Below are 23274 nucleotides of genomic sequence, written 5' to 3' on the forward strand. Positions count from 1 at the left end.
CATTGCGGCCTCCCAGGCGATGATCAGTACCAAGCTCAAGCCCGCGGGGGACTGCCCGGAGAGGCAGGAATCTTCACTCTACTGCAATTGTAATACAGATCAGTTGGGAACAGCTCAGAGAGACTGTGGAGCTCCTTTAACCATGGGCTATTCCAGGCTCACTCTCTTTGCTTATTCTCCTTTGATTAAATGGAGTGCTCCACATGTCAGGAATATGCTGGGCCTCTCCTCCTGGACAGTCTCTCCTCCTGCAGGGCCAGGCACACTCCTTCCCTCCCTGAGCAGAGTCCGGCTTCTAAGCTCTTTAGGTATATTCTCAGACCTTCCATCAGAAAGTGCAGACATCAGGAGATATCTTGTTACCTTAGGAAGAGTGGTTGTCCGGCATAAACCAGCCATGGTTACACAGCAGTTCGTTTAGTATTTTGAGGAGCTCTCCCTTCCATGGTCAACAAGAGATTATGACTGGAACAAGGTGGAGTAGTTGGATTCCACTTTGACACATAGTGTTCCAAACAAGGGTTGTGTACCGACTATCTGAGACTTCAGAACTGGTTTTGGACGGTTCTGATTCAAATTTAATTTCTCTGCTGCTCTCCAAAACAGCCCTTGTGCCAATCAATGGTATTACAGCAGATAGCAATGGAGCGGACTCCAAGACAGTGCATCCAAAACAGTGTGAAATCTCTGCACCTGGCTGTCATCAACATTCCTGATGCAGTAATCGGAGACATACAAAAGGACAGACCTATCCTACAGACTTCCTTGCCTTGAAGAACAGATACAGCCGAACCATGCTTCACCCCATATCATCTACCACATGACAGTGCCAAGGAAGAACTGATCAGCATTACTTCACTAACAAGGACTTCATGGAATATCTAAAAGAAACCCTGTGTTCATTCTCCTCACGTTCGAGTCTGGGTCTCCAACAACAGCTATAAAAATGAAGGAAATGCACTGTCTGGGGAAGATATACACTACATGTGGAATGTTTATGTTATAAAAGAGGTTTTCAATTGTATGGTTTAATTGACAGATGTCCACCCAACACTGTATGTAGGGGTATAAAGGGTTAGAAACACAGTGAAAATAGCTATGTAGGACCTAGAATTGATCGATGTTCTATTAGACTGTACAGCCCTTATTAATGATTAACATGGATTGCTAATGTGCTGGCAAAGATAATGAAAGATAGAGACAGGTTTAGCACACAGCAATCAAATTCGTTTCATACTGAATGAGTACCACACTGATTATATGGCAGCTAGCTCATGTGTTGGGGACAATATATGGGTGGAGAGGATTATTTAGTTCTGGCCTTGTTAGATACCAAAAAGGCCTTCAACAAGCTTTCAAAGTGTTACCGGTTTGAAGTACTTAGATGAATAAACTTTGGTCTGCTCTTTTTGAGATTACTCTACACCCAGTCTACTGCCTGGGAAAGGACAAATGGTGTGCAGCTGCCCATTATGTCCTTTAGTGCTCACACCTACCATCATATAAGCATTGCTGAGTAATCCAAATAGAACACCGGTGGGATGAGGACGAGGAGTATGGCAATAAAGAGGATGCAGTCTCCTTTAACACCTTGCCTGCGGCGCCGATTCTCCTCCGGTGCTGAACATTCCATTCTCGGGTGTGGTCATGACGGAACGGTTCCGTCATGAGCACAGCGCGACCGATGCTCATGACGGAACGGTTCCGTCATGAGCATCGAAGGGGTTAATGCAATGAGATACTTGTGTACTTGACAAACCGTGAGACAACACTGGACCTGCTGTTGTTCGTACTGAATAGGTTCAAACAAATGAACCTATTCACGGAGAATAAATCCAGAGTTAATCCCAGTAGGGTTAATGATTGTTCTTGTTAAGGAGCAACTTCCAAACTTAGTAATACAATGGGAAGGTGTTAAATTTCAATAACTTGGGGTGATAGTGCAAGTGGACGGAGAGGTGAGTACTGGTACACACTCAGCATGCATGTATGTATACTTGTAAAGCGCACTATCACCTTTCAGGCATCCTGGCGCTGTATACCACTGTGGAACCCTTCCTGGTTTTCCCTGTGAGATGCCCCCTACTGGGCACCCCCAAGGTGAAGCCAGGCATCCCAGCGCTTTTGGGGCCGTTGTGGAGATTAAGCAAGCTATTGCCCAGAGTTGCAGAGTGGGATCCATGATTAGAGTAGGCACCGAGGCGAGAATAATCGAGTCCGTGGACATTGAGCCCAAGACCCTGCCGCGTCGGGAATTGAACCCTGGTCCCAGGTCAGACCTCTGCATCAGGGTCTGCCGCTTCTAACCAGTGAGCCACACTTCTCCGCATCAGCTATTAGAGGGCTCACAAGGTCAGTTGGCTTCTGGGAAGTCGCTTCAACTGCCCTTGGCTGGCCATGGTGCCTGCAAACAAGGTTATGCTGCCCAGGTGCTTATATTATTTCCAGTGCTGCAAACTTCTGTGGCCCAGATCATCCTTTAAGAAACTGGAGAACCCGGTATTTGTAAAGCGCAAACTAATCACCCCTAAGGGTCTCAAGCACTGGGGGCCATCGAGGAGATCAAGTGAGCTATTGCCCCGAGTCACATGATGCTGGGCTGAGCTGCCGCCAGTGTCGGGATCGAACCGTGAACCAAGTGCTCCAGAGTCAGCCGCCCTGGCTGCTGTGCCACACATTCATATTATTGATGTGTGAAGGAATGAACAGCATTGTGACTTTGGATACACTGAAGTTAACTCCTCAAGAAAGGGGTTGCAGGTCCTTGACTTAGAGAGTCATTACTTATATTCTCATATGCGTTTTATGTCTGCATGGCTTTCAGAGGGCAAAAGAATTACTATTGGTAAGCGGGATGGTTATGCCCCTTTCCGTGCAACTGTCCCTAACAGCCGATTTTGGGGCAGCCCCCTTCCTGATGTGAATGGCAAGAGACAGTGAATATGGGCTACTAGGGCAGATAGAACCACAATGTGACATGTGGTACAGTACCCACTACGACATCTGCTGCATTTTGACCAAGTGGCCAGGGACCTTTTCCAAATAAAGCGATTGGAGAAGCATTGAGATGAGAGATCTATATGAAAATGAGAAATTCATGATCTTTGCAGAACCTAGAGAGCTTTAAAGTAGGCCTGGGACAATTACTACCATGCAGTAGAATGTATATGGCAGCCAGAGACATATATGAGTCAATTCCACAAAATCCTGATATATCCAACATATTGACAACATGGTTAGGTGTAACAACCTCCAGCAGTACATGCCAGGCACTCCAAGCAGGGACACCTAAAAACCAGCTTCCCATGTAGCGAAAGTGGAATAGGAGCAGTGATCACTGCTCAACACTGGAGTAAAACCCTACTTCACCTTAAAATGTCTTTTAGCAATGGCAGGCTCCACCTGATACATTTGAACATACTTCACAGTACATAGCTGCTATGCTTAATAAGACAGATAAAACACAGGAGAATTTTCAAAACTGAACCAGCAGCAGCAATGTTCTAACACAGGACATGATCCTGACCCATTACAAAGATATTCTTTGGGAGATTAGGAATAGCAGAACTGAACCACTGATCTGTAATGTTGACTTTGACAGCATTTTTGCTGCATGTCTCCCTTTTACAACCAAGATTAAGACGTGCAAAAGGTCTTTGTTATTTACGTTTTTGTGAACAAAAATAAGAATACATACCAAGCGCGCAACAGTAGAGGGTTAAATTGAGGCAGTAGAGGAACCGAGATTGGCGGAGGAAATCCATATTAAAATGGTCCTTACTGACAATAAAGTAGCAGAAGACTTCTCTGACTGCATTTTTTAATTAATTGACTTATTGCATGTGCCTGATTCACTGCCCCACACCAGCAAGCATTATCCATTTGGGGCAGAAAGTGGTGGCTAACTGAACAGATTTGCCTGGAAAATGGTAGTTCAAATAAAGATAAGCTGGTTGTGGTTTCAACTACCAATACCCCTTTTTGGACTTGGCCCTTCTGGCAGATTCACCCATGAACTTTTTGCATTGAACTCTGAGATGATGATAGTGATTTCTGGTCTTGGCGCCCTTTAACGCTGTGTCCCAGTGTAAAGTGCGTGCGCAGTCTGAGTGAGTGTAGTGAGACTGGCCTGCCCTCCTATAGGAATGCATGGGGAATATGTGTGTCCATGGTAGTTTCTGATGTGTGGTGAGTGCAGGGGCGAGTTTGGTATGTACGAACTCGTGTGATTAAATGCTGCGCAATGATGTGCGCGGATTTAATGTGTCTAGTGTGGAAGTGCCACTTCTAGAAGGTGGCATGTCTGTGCAGTGAATGTGAATTGACTGTCTGGCGTGTGATTGGCTGGAGCTGGCTGGTGTGCCTGGCTCCAGGAGTCAGGATGGGTCTGCCCTGGTGGTGAATGGAGAGATCTGCATGTTGATGGGAGGGAGGGAGTGCACCTGGGACCTGAATAGGGCTGGGCCTTCCCTTCACAATGATGGCTCCACCCCCTGTGGTGTGTCTGATGTCCCTGACCCATCCTGTGAATAGGCAGAGGGGCTGAGCAAAACAAAGTGCTCAAGAACCAGTTGCATCTGTTTCGCCCCTTGCCTGCACCTTTGACAACAAAGGATTGCTGTGTATAAAAGAGGGGCTGTGACCCCATGAAAATGTTATTGTTTCCTGACTTGAATCTACCAGGGGCGTGCTGCTGCTGGGGCCCCCGGAAAGGGCTTGCCTCCATGGGCCCTGCCCAGCCCCTGCAGAACTTCTTTCTGGGACCCTCCTGCCCTCTTCACCTATGAGGACTTTGTTGCTGGGACCCTTCTTGCTGTAGGGGTCATTTCTGGGGCCTTTGGTGATTTCTGGGCCCCCAGCGCCTCGTGGGCGCTTTATCTTGATTCCTGGGCAGAGTGGAAGCGCTCCTGCCCCTTTTTGGTTCCCAGCGCGGGTGCCCACCCCGCTGATTTGTATGCTCCCGAGTGCGCAGGTGCCCACCCCGCGTCTTCGTTTTCTTTACATAAATTATTAAGGGTGCCACCACCTTTTTATATGAGCCCTAGCGGGTGCCCACCCGGCTTCTACTTTTATTTTTAACTTCGAGGGAGCCTACCCCTCGTTGTAGCTGAAATCACCGCCGCGGCCCGCGCGGCGACAACAGGAAGTCATGCAGCTATTTGCCTGGCGGCGGGCGGGACTTCCGGTTTCACAAAGGAAGTCCTGCGCACGCCCCGGCAGCAGAGGAAGTCTTCGGGGGAGGAGGTCGGGAGCCCACCCCACCTCCTCGAGTGCCGGTCAGAAGTCCTGGGGCCCCCAGGAGGGAGCCCGGGTGAAGTAGGAAGGCGGCAGAGGCTGCCGATGGCAGCGCGGGCTTCCCATGAGTGAAAGGGAAGCCCCGCGCCGCAAGAGAAGTGCTGCCGGTCCCGCAGCACAGGAGGAAGAGTAGACCGGAGCCGCGAGTGCTCCCTGCTTGGAGTCCCGGTTCCGAGATGGGGGACCAGGTAAAGAAGGGCGCCGCCTCTGGAGAGTCCTGCGAAGGAGGCTGACCCGAAAGGAGAAGTCCCCTGAACCAGAGCCTGGTGAGTTAGGGCTGGGCAGGGGACATGGCCGCTTTTCACCCCACCCCCTCTCCCCCGCTCCTCGAGGGAGCAGGGTCCGTTGTCAGAGTCAGAGCGGCCGGTGTGCTGAGTGGGCTGCTCCAACGGTAACGTGGGCCCCTTGTTGTTTCAGAGGGCCCAGAGGGGCCCACGCATTTGCTGATTTCTAGCAGCCTGTGTGCTCCACCGATGGGGGCACCTATTTCTTAAAGGGGCCCGGGTGTCCCAGGGGCCACCATTGTCTCAGAAAGCCCGTGAGGCCCATGCTGATCCCCCCTGGGATGACTCCGTGTTTGGGGGCCAGTGCTGCATCCAAAATGGGGGCACAATTAGTTTAGGAGGAGAGGGCTCCATGGACATGTTTTGTGTTCAGAGCCTAGAGGGCTCCACCGCTTTGCGCATGATTTGTTCCAAAGCCTAGAGGGCTCCAACCTGTGGCGCAGTTTTGTTCCTAAGGGCCAGTGAGGCCCATGCCACGGTTTGCATTCACAGCTGCCCAGCAAGTGGTGGGCAGCTGCACTATTTAGGTTTTCTTTCTAGGGACTTGTTCTTTGTGAACCCAGGAGTGAGACGCACTTCTTCTCCCCTACCTTGGCCTTCCAGAGCTGCGCAGCACTTAGTGCCAGCTGCAGCGTTTAGGCCCCAGTTATTGTTCTCAGCTGCCCAGCAAGTAGTGGGCAGCTGCATCGTTTGGGTTTTTGCACAGTGGCGCAACTTGTACCTCCGCTGCTTAGGCAGCAGCCCTGACTTGTCGACATGAGCCCCTTTTAGATGGCCAGTTGGCCTGGGGGGGTGGTTACATTTATAGGGCGTAGGCCCTAATGTGGATTATGTGCTAAATGTGATTTATGTGCTAATGCTTTGGGTGTTAGGAAATGTACTGTGTATAGCATGTTTTGCGCACCCTGTTTGATGCCTCTAGATATGATTTATGCATAGGAGGTTGTTTTACCTGTTTAGGTTTAGGTTAGGGAGATTATACTTCCCTGTGTGATTTACGTCCCTAGGGTAAGGTTTACTTAGGTGGTGAGGGTCTAATGTAGTTAGACTGGTGGGATACTGTACATGATGGATTTCATGGCACAGACTGTTGCAAGTGCAGTGATTAGCAGTGTTTACTGGCTGTACGTTCTAGGACCTATTTGTACTTGTATGTTTATGATTTAGTTCACCTTGACCAAGTTATCTATTTTTACCAAGTGTTGATGCTGACAGTGGTCCATGTGGCCCTTTCAGGTGTGCATAATCCCTTGTAAATATTGCCCGTGCCAATTGGCACAATGTATATGGTGGGATTACTATCTGATGTGTTTTGAGAATACAAAGGCTATCTTTGATATAACCTTGTGTGGAGTTCCTTTTGTAGTGGGCCTGGGATGTTGTTGCTGTGTGCTTGCGCAAATGCTTTACACATTGCCTCCGGGATAAGCCTTACTGCTCGTGCCATGCGACCAAGGGGGTGAGCAGGGGTCATCTTTGGCGTGCAGCTCCCTTGCCCTGACTAGAGTGGTGGTTTCTGCCTGGCTTTGGCGCAAGCCTCAGCCAACCAGAAATCCCATTTCTAACACCCCTCAATGTCTGAAATGTAGATTGATGAATTAATGTTCACACGTAGGAGATGGCATTATTTGCCCCATATGTCCTAGTTGCCTGACAATGCACTGTCCTAGATACGCTGAAATACAAGGAGCCCTGCATCTTTAATGTAGGGGAATAGTTCAGTTGTAGGTGTCTGTTCATTTACTGTTATTGTAGAATTCACAGCAACTTATATGGACAAATAATAAAGACAATTAAAGGACAGGGTTTCACATCCTATTGTCTCAAGGAGTGTGATCAACTGAGAGTTGGCTCATGTTTATCTTTAATATATAAAGTGAAATTTGTGTATGTTTGTCAGATGAGAATCTACAATTTGGGTTTGGTGAGGACGACATGAAGGTCAGATATGTACTAATATGTACATTTACAAAACCACAAGCAGGTTTACTTTCTTTTCGCATTATTGTAGACCTCAATCAACAAGATTAAAAGACATCACCAGGCATGGGAAACTTACCCAGCTGACTCCCTTGTGGCAGGGCAAGTACCTACGTTCAGTGGCAGCCTTTAAAGGGTTCAGGGGTGGGACCGTGTGGGGATCTCGACCCTTGGGGATGTATTACGGGGCACCACATTGAAATCATTCCAACAACTACAGGCTGATTTTGATTTACATAAGTCACAATTCTACAAATTCCTCCAACTCCGGCATGCACTCACCTCCCAGATCTGTACATTGGAGACCCTCCCTGAGTTTCAGCCCTTAGTGGGCCGATTGCTTATGGAGGATCTTGGTCTCCACAAGATCAAACAAATATGCCAGGCATTGACGACCCATACGCCTTCCACCCTCGACAAGACACGACTAGCATGGCAAGCTGATGTTCCAGATCTGACAGATGATGACTGGGCCGAAGCCATCGCCAGCCCGTGGGGCGTGGCAGTCTCCACACGACATCGGCTTATTCAATTCTAGTATTTACACCAAGCATATTTCACAAGGGTTAGACTCTGGCGGATGGGCATTATCCAATCTCCAACATGACTGAGGTGTGGCCGGGAGGAGGGGTCATTTTTTCACACAGTTTGGAGCTGCTCGGCGTTGCAGCCCTTTTGGCGTAGAATTAGGACATGCCTCAGTGAGATGCTGTCATGGGAGATCCCACTTGATCAACGACTTTTCCTGTTACACACGACCGACGACATTGGGGTGAATCGGTACAAACAGCACTTATTGTTTCTAGCTCTCACCATAGCCAAGTGGGACATAGCGCAATTATGGAAGGCGACATCTCCCCCGACTCTTGGTAAATGGAAAACTGAGTTAGACAACTGTATGGGGGCCAGGATTGCGGTTTTTGATGCCTGCGGATGCCCTGCAAAGCATCATAAGATTTGGACCCGGTGGGCGGACTATCGGGGAATTGACCTTCCCCCTCTGCCCGATATGGACCCTTGAAGGTGCCCCCTGCTCCTGGATGCTCATCATTCTCTATGTTGTCTTAATAAAGTAATGCTGCCCTGTTTATGTATATACTTTGCGACTGGTACACCATATGCACTGATGTGGAAATCCAAAACGGTCTGCATACTGTTTGTTTCACTTCACCTGTATGTTTGGCAGGTGTCGTTATATGATAGAAATGTGGTTGTTGGTGCAAAAACATCCTCTTGCTTTTACATGGCTCTATGGTGCCATTACCCCTTCCTATTGCAAACTATTCAAATAAAATGTGTTGTTAAAAAAAAAAAGACCTCACCAGATACAATATGCTAGTATTTTTATGAATACAAAACGTTGTTTTTAAATGCACGTACTTCTACCAGCAAATCGGGATCTATGCTGAACTGCTTGCCCGACAGCATGGCTTGGAAATCCTCTAAACTGCAATCCATTTTGTCCAAATAATCCACAAGCTCAGCTCTGCACATAAGAAAGAAAAATTGAAAATGTTCTATAAAAACGTATGAAAAACCTGTACATAGAGTAACATATAATGTAAAACACAATGTCCCATGGACTATAAGACGCTAACTTGGGCTTGGGGATGGCAATGTGAACTTTGCACCCATTAAAAACTGTTAAGGAAAGGGTGCATGAAATGGGAGACCCCTAACTCATGGTTTGCAATGGAATGTAAAATGCTAGACTGCCATTTTGGAACACTTTTTCTTAAAATAGATGGTCTCTGCGCAGTGTGCATATGGCAGCCACCTTGGGGGAAAGACAGCATTGGCAAAACTAAGAGGTGTGGCAGGCCAGATGTATTAATTTCTCCATTGCTTGCTGTCTTTTGTTATCATCGTTTTAAACGTATGCTCTATTTAAGATCATGGACGATCTGGAAAAGACACTAAATATCAAGAAAAGACATTTTTCACATGGCAATTGAGTTCAGTGGTGCAACACGGTAAAAGACTTACTTTCCTAGATGGTTCATGCTTTGTGCAATGGCACCACTATCTGCTTCATTCTCGTTGAGAATAGAGTCCATCATAGTGACAGGGTCTTCAGCAGACAAGCTGCTGTTTAGCGGGGAAGAGCCTGGAAGCAGTGGATTTGGCTCATCAGACAGCGGAATGGGGATATCATCAGACTCCAAGTCCTTTTCTCCCTGTATAACAGGCCCATCTTCATACTCTTCATCATCTTCAACTAGGACAATCTCAGGGACATGGTTGAGGCTGTCAAGAGCGCAAGATGAAAAAAGAAGGCAAAGTAAGTAGGACACTTAATTTAACATTATTAATATTTATCTTGAAAAACATTAAGTTTGAACTAAGAAAAGACGGGTAATGTAGCAGTAACCAAGCTGTACACATGAAAGAAAAGTCTTGGTAAAGCCAAGGGAGGTCACCCAACTGTTTAATAAAATAAAACATAGAACATAAGATTTCTTGAAAAACAGATTTGATGGTGGTCACACACAGAACATCTATCAGTGGAAAAGTCTGAGGCATGTGATCTTTGACTTCTGTATTGTCCGATGAAATACAGTAAGGAAAAGATCCTCGAGGTGAACCTACCCAAGACCAAAATTATGATTTTTGGGAGAGCACTATTATTTTAGCTGGGTAGCAGAGCGCACACGCTCACTGTGGTTAACATGTTGGGACATTTTAGGCACAAGGTCAGCTTCTGAACTAACTTGCAAAGCACTAATGCCCTTGTTGGAAGTGTGTGACATAGATAGGGCAAACATTGAGCAGGGCAAGCTGAGAAGGTTTTGTATTTTATTAAATGTGGGACAAAACATAACCTGAAACGGGCAGTTTGCATTATGAAATGTATATAACTTGCTAGGTAACCACAAAATTTAAAACAAAACAAAGTGATACAACTGCTTGTCCTCAAGCACGGTCGAGCGATAGCTTTGATGTTGCCTCTTTTCTTCTTGTTAATTATGTCTCCAGTATTATTGATCCCGGGATCAAAATCAGCTGATGAAAGATAATTCCAAACACACTGCTCAGTCCTGGGGCACAGAGGACTTCAAGTGGATCAAAAACGAGGGTCTCCTTCAAGCTTGGTCTGGGAACCTACTGGTGCACCATCTATTCTGGACTTTCATCCTAAACTATCTCCCCCCCCAGTCTGGTTCACGATGGCTAAGGACAAGCCTACTGGGGCCATGTCCAAACAGTCCACCATACACTAATACACTGGGCTGCTGCCCAGCCCGAGACGGCCACGGTGCCTATCCTCGACAATGCTGCACTCTTGGCTGCTATTACGCAATCTAGGGATGCACTGGAAGCTAAGACTGGCGCTGTGAGGTCCGATGTCATGCTCCTTCGCCAGTACCTCTGCAATGCGGTCCAACGAATTACTGAAACAGAAACGCGTATTTCGGCGACAGAAGACGATGTGACCACCCTTCAAAAGAAGGTATCTAAGTTGGAGTCATTGCCGCATAGCCTGGCGGCTTGAGTGGAAGACGTGGAGGGACGAGCTCGACGGAACAACCTCTGTTTCATAGGCTTTCTGGAGGGCTGTGAGACAAATGACGCTGCGGCCGTCTTAACCAAATGGCTTATGGAGTGGCTCCCGGCTGACTCCCTCTCTTGTTTCATCATCGAACAGGAGCATCCAGTTATGCAGCAGAGACCACCCCTGGGGGCACGTCCCCATCCTCTGATCATCCGCTTCCTCAACCACAGAGACCGGGATATAATTATCCAAAAGGCTCGGCTTAAGGGAGTCCTTACATATGCCTCTCAGCCTATCATGATCTTTCCTGACTACACTAAACTGGTTTAACAGCGGCGCCAGTCATTCACTGAGGCCAAGTCCCGTCTACGTGGCCTGAAGATTCAATACTCCTTGCTATCCTGGCCCGCCTACGTGTCTCATACAAATCACAGACCTACTCTTTAGATTCACCCGAGGAGGTCTTAAACTGGACAGACAAATCCATTCCACGCAAGGTCAACACCCTACCTGGAGTAGACTCGGACGCCTCATCAGTGGGTTTTGGCCGAGACCTGACCAGACTCAACGGGAAGCAACAGAGCATGTTGTGCTCGAGGCGGAGATCTCAGCCCCACAACAGGTCTCAAAGACGCGGAACGGATGGTCTGCAATCACAGTCACCTACATGAAAAGGAAATGTTTCCGGACTATACTCATAACATATTTCCCTTGTGGCAACTTATATGTGGGCTAACTAGTTCCTGTACATTCGGGCGAGACTGTGGGCGCACTAATGTATGTATCATGTTTTATTGGGATCCATTGGCTGGGAGCTGATCCTACCCCCGTTGGTGGCGGGAAGCTCGCTATGCCGCGACAGATGCTTCATCGATATTGAGGTATGGGGGGAATAGGTGGGGGTTTGGGTTTCGGAGAAATGTAGGTTTGTGTCACAGTGCTTTGCATCCTTTTTGGCCCCGCGTGCACTACAATACCCACCTGCTGGCCAATTTGCATGACATACAACCGACATGACGTACGCTCAGGCTAGGAGATTGACCATTATTATTTGGAATGTCCGTGGCTACCTAGATAAGATCACGAGAGGGGCGGTACTCCGCCAGGCTAGGCAACACAATGCTGATATCCTGATGCTGCAGGAGACCTACTGGGTAATAAGGCGCATTGCCTGGCACGCTTTAGGTTCGTTCAGACCTACCACTCTGTATTCACTAGGGGCTCTAGGATGTGGCAATATTAATCTATTGCAGGTTGCCATTTGTCCATGAACAGTCCTGGTACGATTCTCAGGGCAGGTACGTAGCGGTGTCTGGCATGCTTTATGGTGAGGGTGTCACTCTGGTTTGTGTGTATGCCCCCTCTCCTCTCGTCGTCCTTGGTGGAGCAGATTGCTTCCCTTTGGGCTGAATTTCTGCAGGGTGTACTGTTGGCTGGGAGTGACTGGAATGATGGTATGTGTCCCTCCATGGACAGATGGCGCAGCACAGGGCAGCTGACTGGCACGCGCAAGTCAAAACTCCATGCGCTGACTCAGGGATTGGGATGGGTAGCTACCTGGCGAAAATTGCACCATTCTGAGAATGCATACACATTTTTCAACTGCACACAATTCCTTTTCTCCCCTTGACTATATATTCATATCTGCTCTTCACACCCATAAACTCCAGAAGGCAGAGATCTTGCCCAGAGGACTGTCTCATCATTCTCGGCTCGCACTGGTGGTGCGTCTCGGCCCAGATCACTCCCTGCCCTACTGGCCCCTCTCGACATGGCTGTTCCAAGATGATCCTTGTGAGAAGTTAGCCTGGTATATGATGTCCACTATTCTAGTGGGCACCCTGCACCAGTCTAAACGACCCTTATGATGGTGGTTGTAAAGCCAACCTTATAGATCAGCTATCCTAGTGGTAGCATGGACCAGCAGTCTTAGGCTAAAACTTCAGAGAGCATGTGAATCCAGCTGTTTTACCAATTATAATCCCTTGAATACCAGATGAAAAGGACACCACACAAGGTATATGCAAAATATGTATGTATTTATTACTAACACAACCCCTCTGAACTCTTTATGAGGTCAGAGATTGAGATACAGTACAAGTTACTCAATAAGCATACATTAAGTTGCACAAATACAATTCTGCCCTAGGGGCCTCACGAACCATATACTAAGTAAGTGGTATACGAACCACTTCAGGAATAGTGAATAGGCCTAGAGCTTAGGGAATCGCTTGGACTACACTGAACAACCAAGGGATTGGAAGTAGGAGACCCAAGGGAGGCGTGTGCAGTGTCTAAACACACACACGTGAGTTACCATAGAGTAATAATGGGAAAGTAAAAGTTACAAAGTAGTAGATTAAGGACACTTCCGGATGGACTACGGTAAAACCCTTTTAAACTAGGACACTTCGAGAGTCAACACCCACGGGAGCACCGGAGTACTCAAGTTACCTCACCCAGGGAAGCCGGGTGCATAGGTGTACTTTCGTGTCGGGTTTCGTCGCTGTTTCCTAAGGAGAGCTGCAAGAAAGTGCTGCAGGCGACCAGGAGAAAAGTGTCTGGGTGGATCCAAGGGTGGATCGGAGTAGTGAAGAACCTGAAAGCAGAGGGGACAGAGTCTGGGTCACTAGCCAGTGACCAGGAAGGAACCAGGCGATGTCGAGATGCAATCAGGTGAAGAGGTGAAGCTTGTCTCTGCAGCCACGAGGACCAGGAGGCGTCGACGACGACCAGGAGCTGGATTCAAGCTGTCCCACGAAGGATCTTGTTGATTGCGGTGGCGGTATCCAGATTGGACCCAACAAGTCTTGGCAAACGCAATCCACTCAGGATGGGAAGATTGGCTTCAGGTCAGACCAGCAAGGTCTGGGGAGCTTCTCCTTTGCAGGAAAGCTGGAGCAAGCCCGGAGAAACCACGCAAGCAGTGTAGTTTCACAAAGAAGTCTTCGGGGAGCTCACTAGCAAAGGGGCTAGCAACCGGGAAGACGTGTTGAGCTTAAATGCAAGCGCAGGCCCCACGCAGCACTCGTGGAGTGTGGAGGGCTGAGCTTCGGTGCAAATGCTGCTCGGGTCTTGGGCTTCTCAAACCCCAATGCACAACTTCGAGGGTACCTCAGAAGCTGCACGGTTAGCAAAGAGCAGGTAGTCCAGGGTGTCCGGTCCCACGTCTCCCGTGTCCCGTGTCCGCCACGGGTCTCAGCTTTGCTGTGGATGTGGATCGGAGTCGGAGAAGTCTGGAAGTCCAGTTCCTGAGTCACTGAGTCTTCGGGTTCCGGCGGGAGCGTCGACAAATCAAACCGGCAAGTTACTGGTGGTGCCTGTTTGCACAGGGTGATCACTCCTTGACCACAAGGGAGATGTCTTCAGTCTTCTAGTCGGAATAGAACGTCGAAGGGCCAAGAGTTTCGTTTCAGAGTTTCAGTCCAGGATAATCTAATGTCTCTAGACACAGCTCCTATCTTTATACTAAACTAAGGGCTGGATTACCTGCTAGGTCCCACTAGCTGCTAGGTCCCTCTTATGGGTGGGACCTGGGAAGGTGGTGGTTACACCCCTTTCCCTTTGTCCAGTTTCGTGCCAGAGCTGGGGCTGGAGTGCAGTAGTACAAAAACAGTATGCCGTTCCTAACAGAGGATGCAGGATTAAGGAGTGCCCCAGCAACTGGTTTGAACCGGGCTATGCATGGAGCACCTTGCGTGCCCCAGGCAATGTCTGGAAAAGCATCTTTCCATTATACCCACCCTGCCCCAATACACTACAGGCTGTCTGGGGAGGTGCTTGTACCTCCCTCAACAGGAAACCTATTGTCCAGGCCACCCTTGCCGGAGTTCCGTCCAGCTGCAGGAGGTCAGACTTGTGACTGTGGCAGCAGCATCCATTTTGTGATGCTGAGGCTCTGTTTAACTTTAACCGGGTAAAGCAGTAACTACATGTCTTCTCCCTCTAGAAGGGTGAAATTCTACCCCCATCGCCAGTTCGCCCCCCCCACTCCCCCCGCCGCCAGGCCGGGGGGGGGGGGGGGGGGGGGGGGGTAGTATTCCAAAGTGTTTGACGCCTTACACGAAATGTTTTGATAAAGCCAAACCAAAGTTAGCATTAACCGCGAGGGTTATAATGCACTTAAGAGTATATGGTATAGCTATATCATAGAACAGCTATAAGGACATGGCTCCAAAAGCTGCAGAAGGGCTCAGCACATGCCAGAGCACCCTCTCACATAAAACCAAGCACTCTGCCTTCAGGATTGTCAAGGCCTGCCATAGGAGTGACTTATAGGTATATATGTGTATATATATAAGGTTAGAGATAGGTATACTATATCTAAGCAAGAGGTGATTACACCACCTTGCCCAAGCTGAGTGATCAGCCTGTGTTGTCAGTTTGGATGGCCAGCCAGTGGTGGCATAATACATGCTGCAGCCCCTGGTAGGCCTTGGATGCACCTATGCCCTGGGTACCTATGGTACACTATACAGGGGCTCACAAAGGTGACCCAATACCCAATCAGGTATGTACTTAAAGTACATGGAGTCCATTTTACAGAGAGAGCAGATAGCCTGGGGACCTGAATAGCAGGATCCCAGGCCAACTAAGTCAAAAACCAGCTAAACACTAGGCAAAAAGATGGGGTAACCATATAGTCAGATATCCACCTTCCTACAATCCTTATCACCAACAGATGTCTGCAGCCCTCACTGATTACTTTACATATAATGTTGGTACGGTGGACTCCGCAGGGACCCTTTTGGAAGCCATGAAACGGACATTGTGGGGGGTGGACATTGCTTTCATACTGTCGCGCAAATTCTTAACTTAGAACGCAGGAGCAGGGAAGCCAACAGCGCGGAGGCTCGCCGCCATTTCCATGTAGTCCATCGGCTCTACGCCAGTGACCTCGGACCAGGTAGTCCATCGGCTCTACGCCAGTGACCTCGGACCAGGTAGTCCATCGGCTCTACGCCAGTGACCTCCTAGACGTAGCCAAACTGTATTGGCTCACCATGCGCAGCCACATCTATCAGTGGTGCGACAAATCTTGCTCCCAATTGCATCGTCTGTGTCAACAGACGCTTCGACCAGTGACCCTTCCTGCATTCCCAAGGATGAAGTGCTCACAGGCCCTGGCCATTTTGCGACCAGCTTTGCAGCATATTACCCGGATCTCCACGCCCCACGGAAGACCCTCCCAGCGGCCACCATCGACCGCTTTTTGACCGATAAGCCCCCGCAGCCCCTGCCGAACTCAGTACGTGATGACCTAGATGCGTCGTTCACCGCAGAGGAGGTCCAAAGTGCCCTTGCAGATATGTGCTCGGGTAAAGCACCGGGTCCCAATGATTTTCCGTGTGAGTTTTACAAGAAATTCTCATCCCAGTTCTCGGTGCACTATTTGGCGGCTGTGCAAGCTGCTGTAGAGGACGGCTGCCTTTGGCTGACTGACCCCACGACGAGATAGTGGTCTTTCCTAAGCTGGGCAGGCCCCCATAGCTGCACACATCACATAGACCGATTTCTCTACTCAATAGCGATGCCAAACTCCTGGCCAAAATCACTGCCAAACGTATTGACCTGTATATCACTACACAGGTCCATCTGGATCAAGCAGGCTTTATGCCCGACCGTGTCACCCAACACAATATTTGTTGTGCGCATAATGCGATTTCCTCTGTCGACCGGCTGCATGAACCTGCCGTGCTCCTTCTCGCCGATATGGATGGGGCGAAGTAGTGTGGCTCACTGGTTAGAGGCGGCAGACCCGAGAGCAGAGGACGGCCCGGGACCAGGGTTCGATTCCCGGCGCGGCAGGTTTCTGGACCAGGGTCAGCGGACTCGATAATTCTCTCGCCTCGGTGCCGACTCTGATCAGCGATCACACTCGGCAACTCTGGGCATTAGCTTGCCTCATCTTCACTAACGGCCCCACCAGACCGCCGGGGATGCCTGGTCTCACCCTGGAGATACCCATTAAGGGACCATCTCTCAGGGAAGCCAGGAAGGGTTTCGCAGCGGTCGAAGCGCCTTGGGACCCTACGGGTAAGTAGAGCGCTATATAAATGCCTATACATTTACATTTAGACTCCCTTAGCTGCACTTATCTGTTTGCACTCTTGGACAGCCTGAACATTGGCTTAGATACATTTGTCTTCTGTACACCAACATTACTGCCTCGGTACGAATCGCCAACGCAATTTCGCGGCCGTTCCACACCGGAAGAGGCACTAGGCGGGGATGCCCTCTTTCTCTCTACCGGTTCGCACTCGCTATGGACCCCTCGCGGCATGTGTGCAAATCAACACCCAGATATATGGTTTACAGTGGTCGTGTGAGGTATCCGATCGTATAGCCCTCTATGCCGATGACGTGTTGTTCTTTTTTACACACCCGACTAGATCTGGTCCGTGCCAGCTTGGAATAATGGAAATTTTTGGCCAAAACTCTGGTCTATATATGAATGATCGCAAGTCCTACTTGTGGCCTCTGTGTGGGAGTGATCAACTTGGAACGGGAAACATCCTTCACAACGCAACTTTTACCACGCAGTGCCTTTACATCGCAACTTTTACAACGCAAACCATTGCGCTGGGGGGCGATCTAGGATAGGGAATAGATTTAATTTACTATCCAACACCTTCCCTACTATCCACGGGGACTGGAGTTGGAATAGTAAATTAAACTATTCACTATCCAGCACCCCTCAACACTATGCGTTGTAAAGCCATGCGTTGTAAAACTTGCGATGTAAAAGCATGCGTGGTAAAAGCATGCGTTGTAATGTCATACATCCACTTGGAACTTGGGTACAAAAGGTGACGGTGGTCCCAGATGGATTTAAACACCTTGGGGTGCTCCTGTCCTCGTCTCAAATCCCCTCCTGGACTAAAAATCTGGCTCCACGGTTGCCTCAGATTAAACAACAGGTGAGCTCCTTGTCGCATTTGCCACCGACGCTACTTGGCAGGTCGTCCATCTTTAAGATGGTTTTGTTGCCCTATCTACACCAAAATCATCCCTCCCCAATACCACATGCCTGGTTTAGTCAATTGAATTAATTCAGTTCTCAGCCATTTTCTCAGGGGAGGGGCCTCACAACCCCAGATATCCAGTCGTATCATCAATCAATCAATCAAGGACATTTATAGAGCGCACTACTTACCCGTTGGGTCTCAAGGCGCTTAGGGGGGGGGGGTGCAGTTACTACTCGAACAGCCAGGTCTTGAGTTCTTCCTGAAGAAGAGGTGGTCTTGGGTCAGGCGCAGGTCGGCCGGGAGGGAGTTCCAGGTCTTGGCGGCCAGGTAGGAGAAGGACCTTCCTCCTGTTGTCGCTCTACGGATGCGTGGGACGGCGGCGAGGGCGTGGCTGGCTGATCGGAGGTGGCGTTTGGGAGCGTAGAAGTTGATTCGGTTGTTGAGGTAGCTCGGGCCTTGATCGTGTAGGGCTTTGTGTGCGTGGGTGAGGAGACGGAAGGTGATTCTTTTGTTGACGGGGAGCCAATGCAGGTCTCTCAGGTGTCCGGAGATGTGGCTGTTACGTGGGATGTCGAGGATGAGTCTGGCTGAGGCGTTCTGGATCCACTGGAGTCTCTTCTGGAGCTTGGCGGTGGTTCCGGCGTAGAGGGCGTTGCCGTAGTCCAGTCGGCTGGTGACGAGGGCCTGGGTGACGGTCTTCCTGGTCTCCGTGGGGATCCACCAGAAGATCTTCCGTAGCATGCGCAGGATGTTGAAGCATGCCGAGGAGACGGCGTTGACTTGTCTGGTCATGGAGAGGGAGGAGTCCAGGATGAAGCCCAGGTTGCGTGCGTGGTTCGTCGGTTTGGGTGCGGTGCCCAGGGCGGGGGGCCACCAGGAGTCGTCCCAGGCGGTGGGCGTGGAGCCCAGGATGAGGACCTCCGTCTTGTCTGAGTTCAGTTTCAGGCGGCTGGTCGTCATCCACTCGGCTACCTCCTTCATCCCTTCGTGCAGGTTGGCTCTGGCGGCGGCGGGGTCGTTGGTCAGGGAGAGGATCAGCTGGGTGTCGTCGGCGTAGGAGATTATGTTGAGGTTGTGTTGGCGTGCGATGGCCGCGAGGGGGCTCATGTAGACGTTGAAGAGGGTAGGGCTCAGCGAGGATCCTTGAGGGACGCCGCAGATGACTTCGGTGGCCTCTGACTTGTACGGTGGTAGGCGGACTCTCTGTGTTCTTCCGTCGAGGAAGGAGACGATCCATTCCAGTGCCTTCTCCTGGATTCCGACGTAGCTGAGGCGTTGCACTAGGGTGCGGTGGCAGACAGTGTCGAAGGCCGCGGAGAGGTCTAGGAGGATGAGGGCCGCTGTTTCTCCGTTGTCCATCAGGGCTCGGATGTCGTCGGTGGCGGCGATGAGGGCGGTCTCGGTGCTGTGGTTGGCTCGGAAGCCGGACTGCGAGGGGTCGAGGGATCCGTTCGTCTCGAGGAAGGCGGCCAGCTGTTTGTTGACGGTCTTCTCGATGACTTTGGCTGGAAACGGGAGTAGCGAGATGGGGCGGTAATTCTTGAGTTTGGTGGGGTCTGCTGTAGGTTTCTTGAGTAGGGCGCTGAGTTCGGCGTGTTTCCAGCTCTCGGGGAAGGTGGCGGTGTCGAAGGAGGTGTTGATAATGTCCCGCAGGTGGGGTGCGATGACAGCGTCGGCCTTGTTGAAGACGTGGTGAGGGCAGGGGTCGGTCGGAGATCCGGAGTGGACGGAGTTCATCATGCGGACGGTGTCTTCGGTGCTGATCGGAGTCCAGGCTCGGAGGGTGGTGGTGGGCGGCGTTGCTGTGGTCGTGGTGTGCGTCGGTTGGGTGCTGAAGCTGTTGTGTATGTCCGCGATCTTGTTGTGGAAGTAGGAGGCGAGGGAGTTGCAGAGGTCTTGCGAAGGGGTGATGTCGTTGTTTTCGGCGTTGGGGTTGGAGAGCTCTTTCACGATGTTGAAGAGTTCCTTGCAGGTGTGGACGTTGTTGTCCAGCCGGTCCTTGAATGCAGTTTTCTTGGCGGCGCGGATCAGTTGGTGGTGCTTCCGGGTGGCGAGTTTGAGGGCGGTCATGTTGTCCGGTGTAGGTTCCTTTCTCCAGACTTTCTCGAGGGCTCGGCAGTTCTTCTTGGAGCTCTTGAGTTCGTCGGTGAACCATGGGGCTTTCTTGCTGCCGGGTCTGCTGGGCGGGGTCCTCAGAGGGGCGAGTTCGTCCGCGCAGTTGCTGATCCACTTCGTGAGGTTGTCGGCGGCCTGGCTGGGGTTCGCTGAGCTGGCAGGAGGGTGCAGTGTCACATCTCCTCATTCTTAACGACTGGTGGTATGGTGATGGAGGACATCCTGCCTATGCGCTCCAGCATTGGCTGATGTACTCTAGATTGCTATACATGATTCTGCACGCTAACACAACACTCAAGTCACTGCCGCCTGCAACCCAGACCATCTTTGTAATCTGGTGGTAGGCTTTGCGCAGGATCGGGTGGTGGAGCAGGCTTACTAAGGAGACCCCACTCTGGTGTAATAGTCTCTTACAGCAAATACTTGAACTTTCCGGGTTCTCAACGGTTGGAGATATTCTCCAAGGTCGGACCCTTAAATCCTTCTAACCACTACAATCTGACTTCCAAATGCCCCGATCCCAAGTCTACGGATATCTTCAATTTTGACACGCGCTATCTCCTTATCTTGTGCGACAAGGCACCATCCCCGATTTCAACCCCATTGAAGCCAAAGTGTTTATGGGTGCACTGGGTACACACAAAATCACAGCGCTATACCGCACCCTGGTCACTAATAGCTACAATACACTACACAAGACCAGGTAGGCTTGGCAGGAAGATATGGGTCCGCTCGGCTCTCATATCACAGTGGGGATCAGCCATCGCGGCGCGCCTACGCATTTTATAATACCTCCACAGGGTTTACTTTACTCGCTACAGGCTTTGGCGTACTGGTATAATTGAATCTCCCCTATGCCTGCGCTGCAGACTGGCAGAGGGTACCTTGCGCCACACGATATGGGTCTATACCACCCTATCGTGGTTTTGATGCGGGTTACTGACCTGTCTCTCTGAAGTCTTGGAGTGGGATGTTCCACGGTGTCTGCACCTAACCATGCTCCATATTACTGATGGGATCGTAGGTAATAGGTACAAAAGGCACCTGCTGTTTCTGGGGCTTACCTTAGCTAAACGCGATATAGCTATGGCTTGGAAGGAGACCCTCCCACCCTCTGTTGGGGCATGGAAGACAGGCCTTGATTTCTCCAAAGGGCTGGAACTTCAGATTTTTGAACGCTAGGATGCCCCCAGAAACATCCCAAAATATGGAAGCGATGGGACGATTATAGGGGTATATATCTTGAACCTCTCCCCCAGCCTCCTGTGCCGAAGATCTGCCTTGACAATCACCAACTGGGTACCCACACCCTGATTCATTGCTCCTATATGTCGCAATCTGAGTCATTACCACATATTACATGTATGTACGCTGTGACACTGTTGTTCTTGGTTTACAATGTTTCTTTTTGTTTGACTCAGTCATATGTATCTTTTATTCTTCACCGAACTTATTGTAAAATGTTGGCATCTTTATCAATGCCATCTCATGTATATGATGTGTTGCCCTTGCCTCTCCTGGGCTCATATTGCCTGTCAACAATAGCATTTGTTGTGATAAAAAACAAAACGAGGGTCTCATTACTTCAATAGATTGGGTACATACTATTGGTCTCATTACAGAAATTCAGTGAGTCAAGAGAACCTGGTCCGGACCAAATAAGTAGTTGAGAAGGGGAAAGGGAGAGTAAGTAGGGATGAGATGATGGGAAATCAGTGAAAAGACTGATTGAAATCTATATAGACTAAGCCTGGGAAAGCTCAAGTAAACAATCTGCCAGACTGTAATTTTCAAGATTTTCAAGATTTGGAAATGTACTGTTTCTGTAGAAGCAGACAATTGTTTCCTTTTCTAGCATTAAGTTTGAGGTTGCATGATAGAGTCTGAGCTTTGGCGATGCATCAGTTCCGTGTTTCAAAGCAGGCTGGCTTCTCAGTAATGACGAAAGCAAAAGTGTATTTCATCTGGATATTGCTGGGATTCATTTGGAAGAACCATAAACAGTGCAACAATGGTTTAAGAAGTACACAGTGTCAGTAGTAAGGCAAACGCTAGAGAACAGTGCAACCAAAGAAGACCCTGCATTGCCATAGCCAGTTTATTCTGATTGCCTTAATCAACAATCCAATCTAGTCAGAGAAGGAGCTTCCAAGTCCGGTCAAAGTCTAGAGCCCCCAAAGAATATTCCTTGCTACAGGGTGTCAAGTGCTGCGAGAAGGTCCATGAGGAAATGTACTGCCACCATGGTTCCTCATGCAAAAAGAACAATTGATGAAAGAAATGCTGAACAATGTTAAACACTCACCCCCAGTACAGAGATCTGGGCAGAAATCCATCATGTATTTTGCTCACCACGCCACCCCAGTTTGGACCCTGCCAAACACAAATTAGTCTTGGCCCCGTTGCTCATGGGAACAGTCCATCCCGGACTGCTAGGCAAGGTCCTCTCTGCATCTGAAACAACCATCTTAGGACCAGTTTCAGGGTATCCCCCCTCATCAGCCAGGATAGCCTAAATCCAGTGGCATGGCGTGCATAGGACCATGCTGAGGCTGAGTGTTTGACATTGTTCATCATTCCGTCTATCAATTGTTCTTTTTGCATTTGTTACCATAGTGGCTCAAGCAACAGACATCATCCTAAAGGTAGACCGTTGCTACCTGGTGTCAATCTTGGAGGTAGACTTGTTGGTCCTTACGCATGCAACTAACAGGATGGTAGGATTTTACTTCATAAGGTGTAGAATCTCAACAACCAAAATAGCTGGATGAGGAGTTTACTGTTTATCAACTTCAGAGGAACAGGCTCTTGATTTGATTTTGGGTTCTATAGAGCTTTCGTATGCCCTGAGGCGTCTTTGTGCTGGCATGTGGTAAAAAATGGAGCACACTTACTTGGAGTAGAGCCATGTTTTTAATTTGTTTCTGAATATCAGGAGAATGTGTGGAGCTTTTATATCTAGACGCAAATCATTTCATTGAAGTGCACTGTTTCTAACAAAATGTCTGCCACCCCAGGAGACCAGCATATGTGAGGGAACCACTATTTTTTTTTTTTAGAGCTAGATCGAAGGGATCTGCTACGAATGTACCATCTGAACTTCTTTTTCAGGCAGTTAAAGCCTGTTCCAGCCAAGGCT

At 49.4% G+C, this 23274-nt stretch overlaps 1 protein-coding gene across 2 annotated transcripts in view; it reads right to left on the reverse strand.

Moving 5' to 3' along the window:
• Positions 1–23274, reverse strand: part of HSF2 (heat shock transcription factor 2) — a 313721-nt gene that overhangs the window by 55958 nt on the left and 234489 nt on the right. For both annotated transcript variants that reach the window (XR_015296626.1, XM_086926719.1), the window contains exons 9-10: positions 9546–9806; positions 8940–9045 (exon numbers count right to left, since the gene is read on the reverse strand). Coding sequence is in view for 1 of the 2 variants with exons in the window: in XM_086926719.1 (XP_086782845.1) it covers positions 8940–9045; positions 9546–9806 (367 nt within the window). In the remaining variant the exon portion in view is untranslated. The remainder of the gene's footprint in view (positions 1–8939; positions 9046–9545; positions 9807–23274) is intronic.

Source organism: Lissotriton vulgaris, chromosome 6 (genome assembly GCF_964263255.1).
Source record: "Lissotriton vulgaris chromosome 6, aLisVul1.2, whole genome shotgun sequence".
In the NCBI taxonomy this organism is placed as follows: domain Eukaryota; kingdom Metazoa; phylum Chordata; class Amphibia; order Caudata; family Salamandridae; genus Lissotriton; species Lissotriton vulgaris.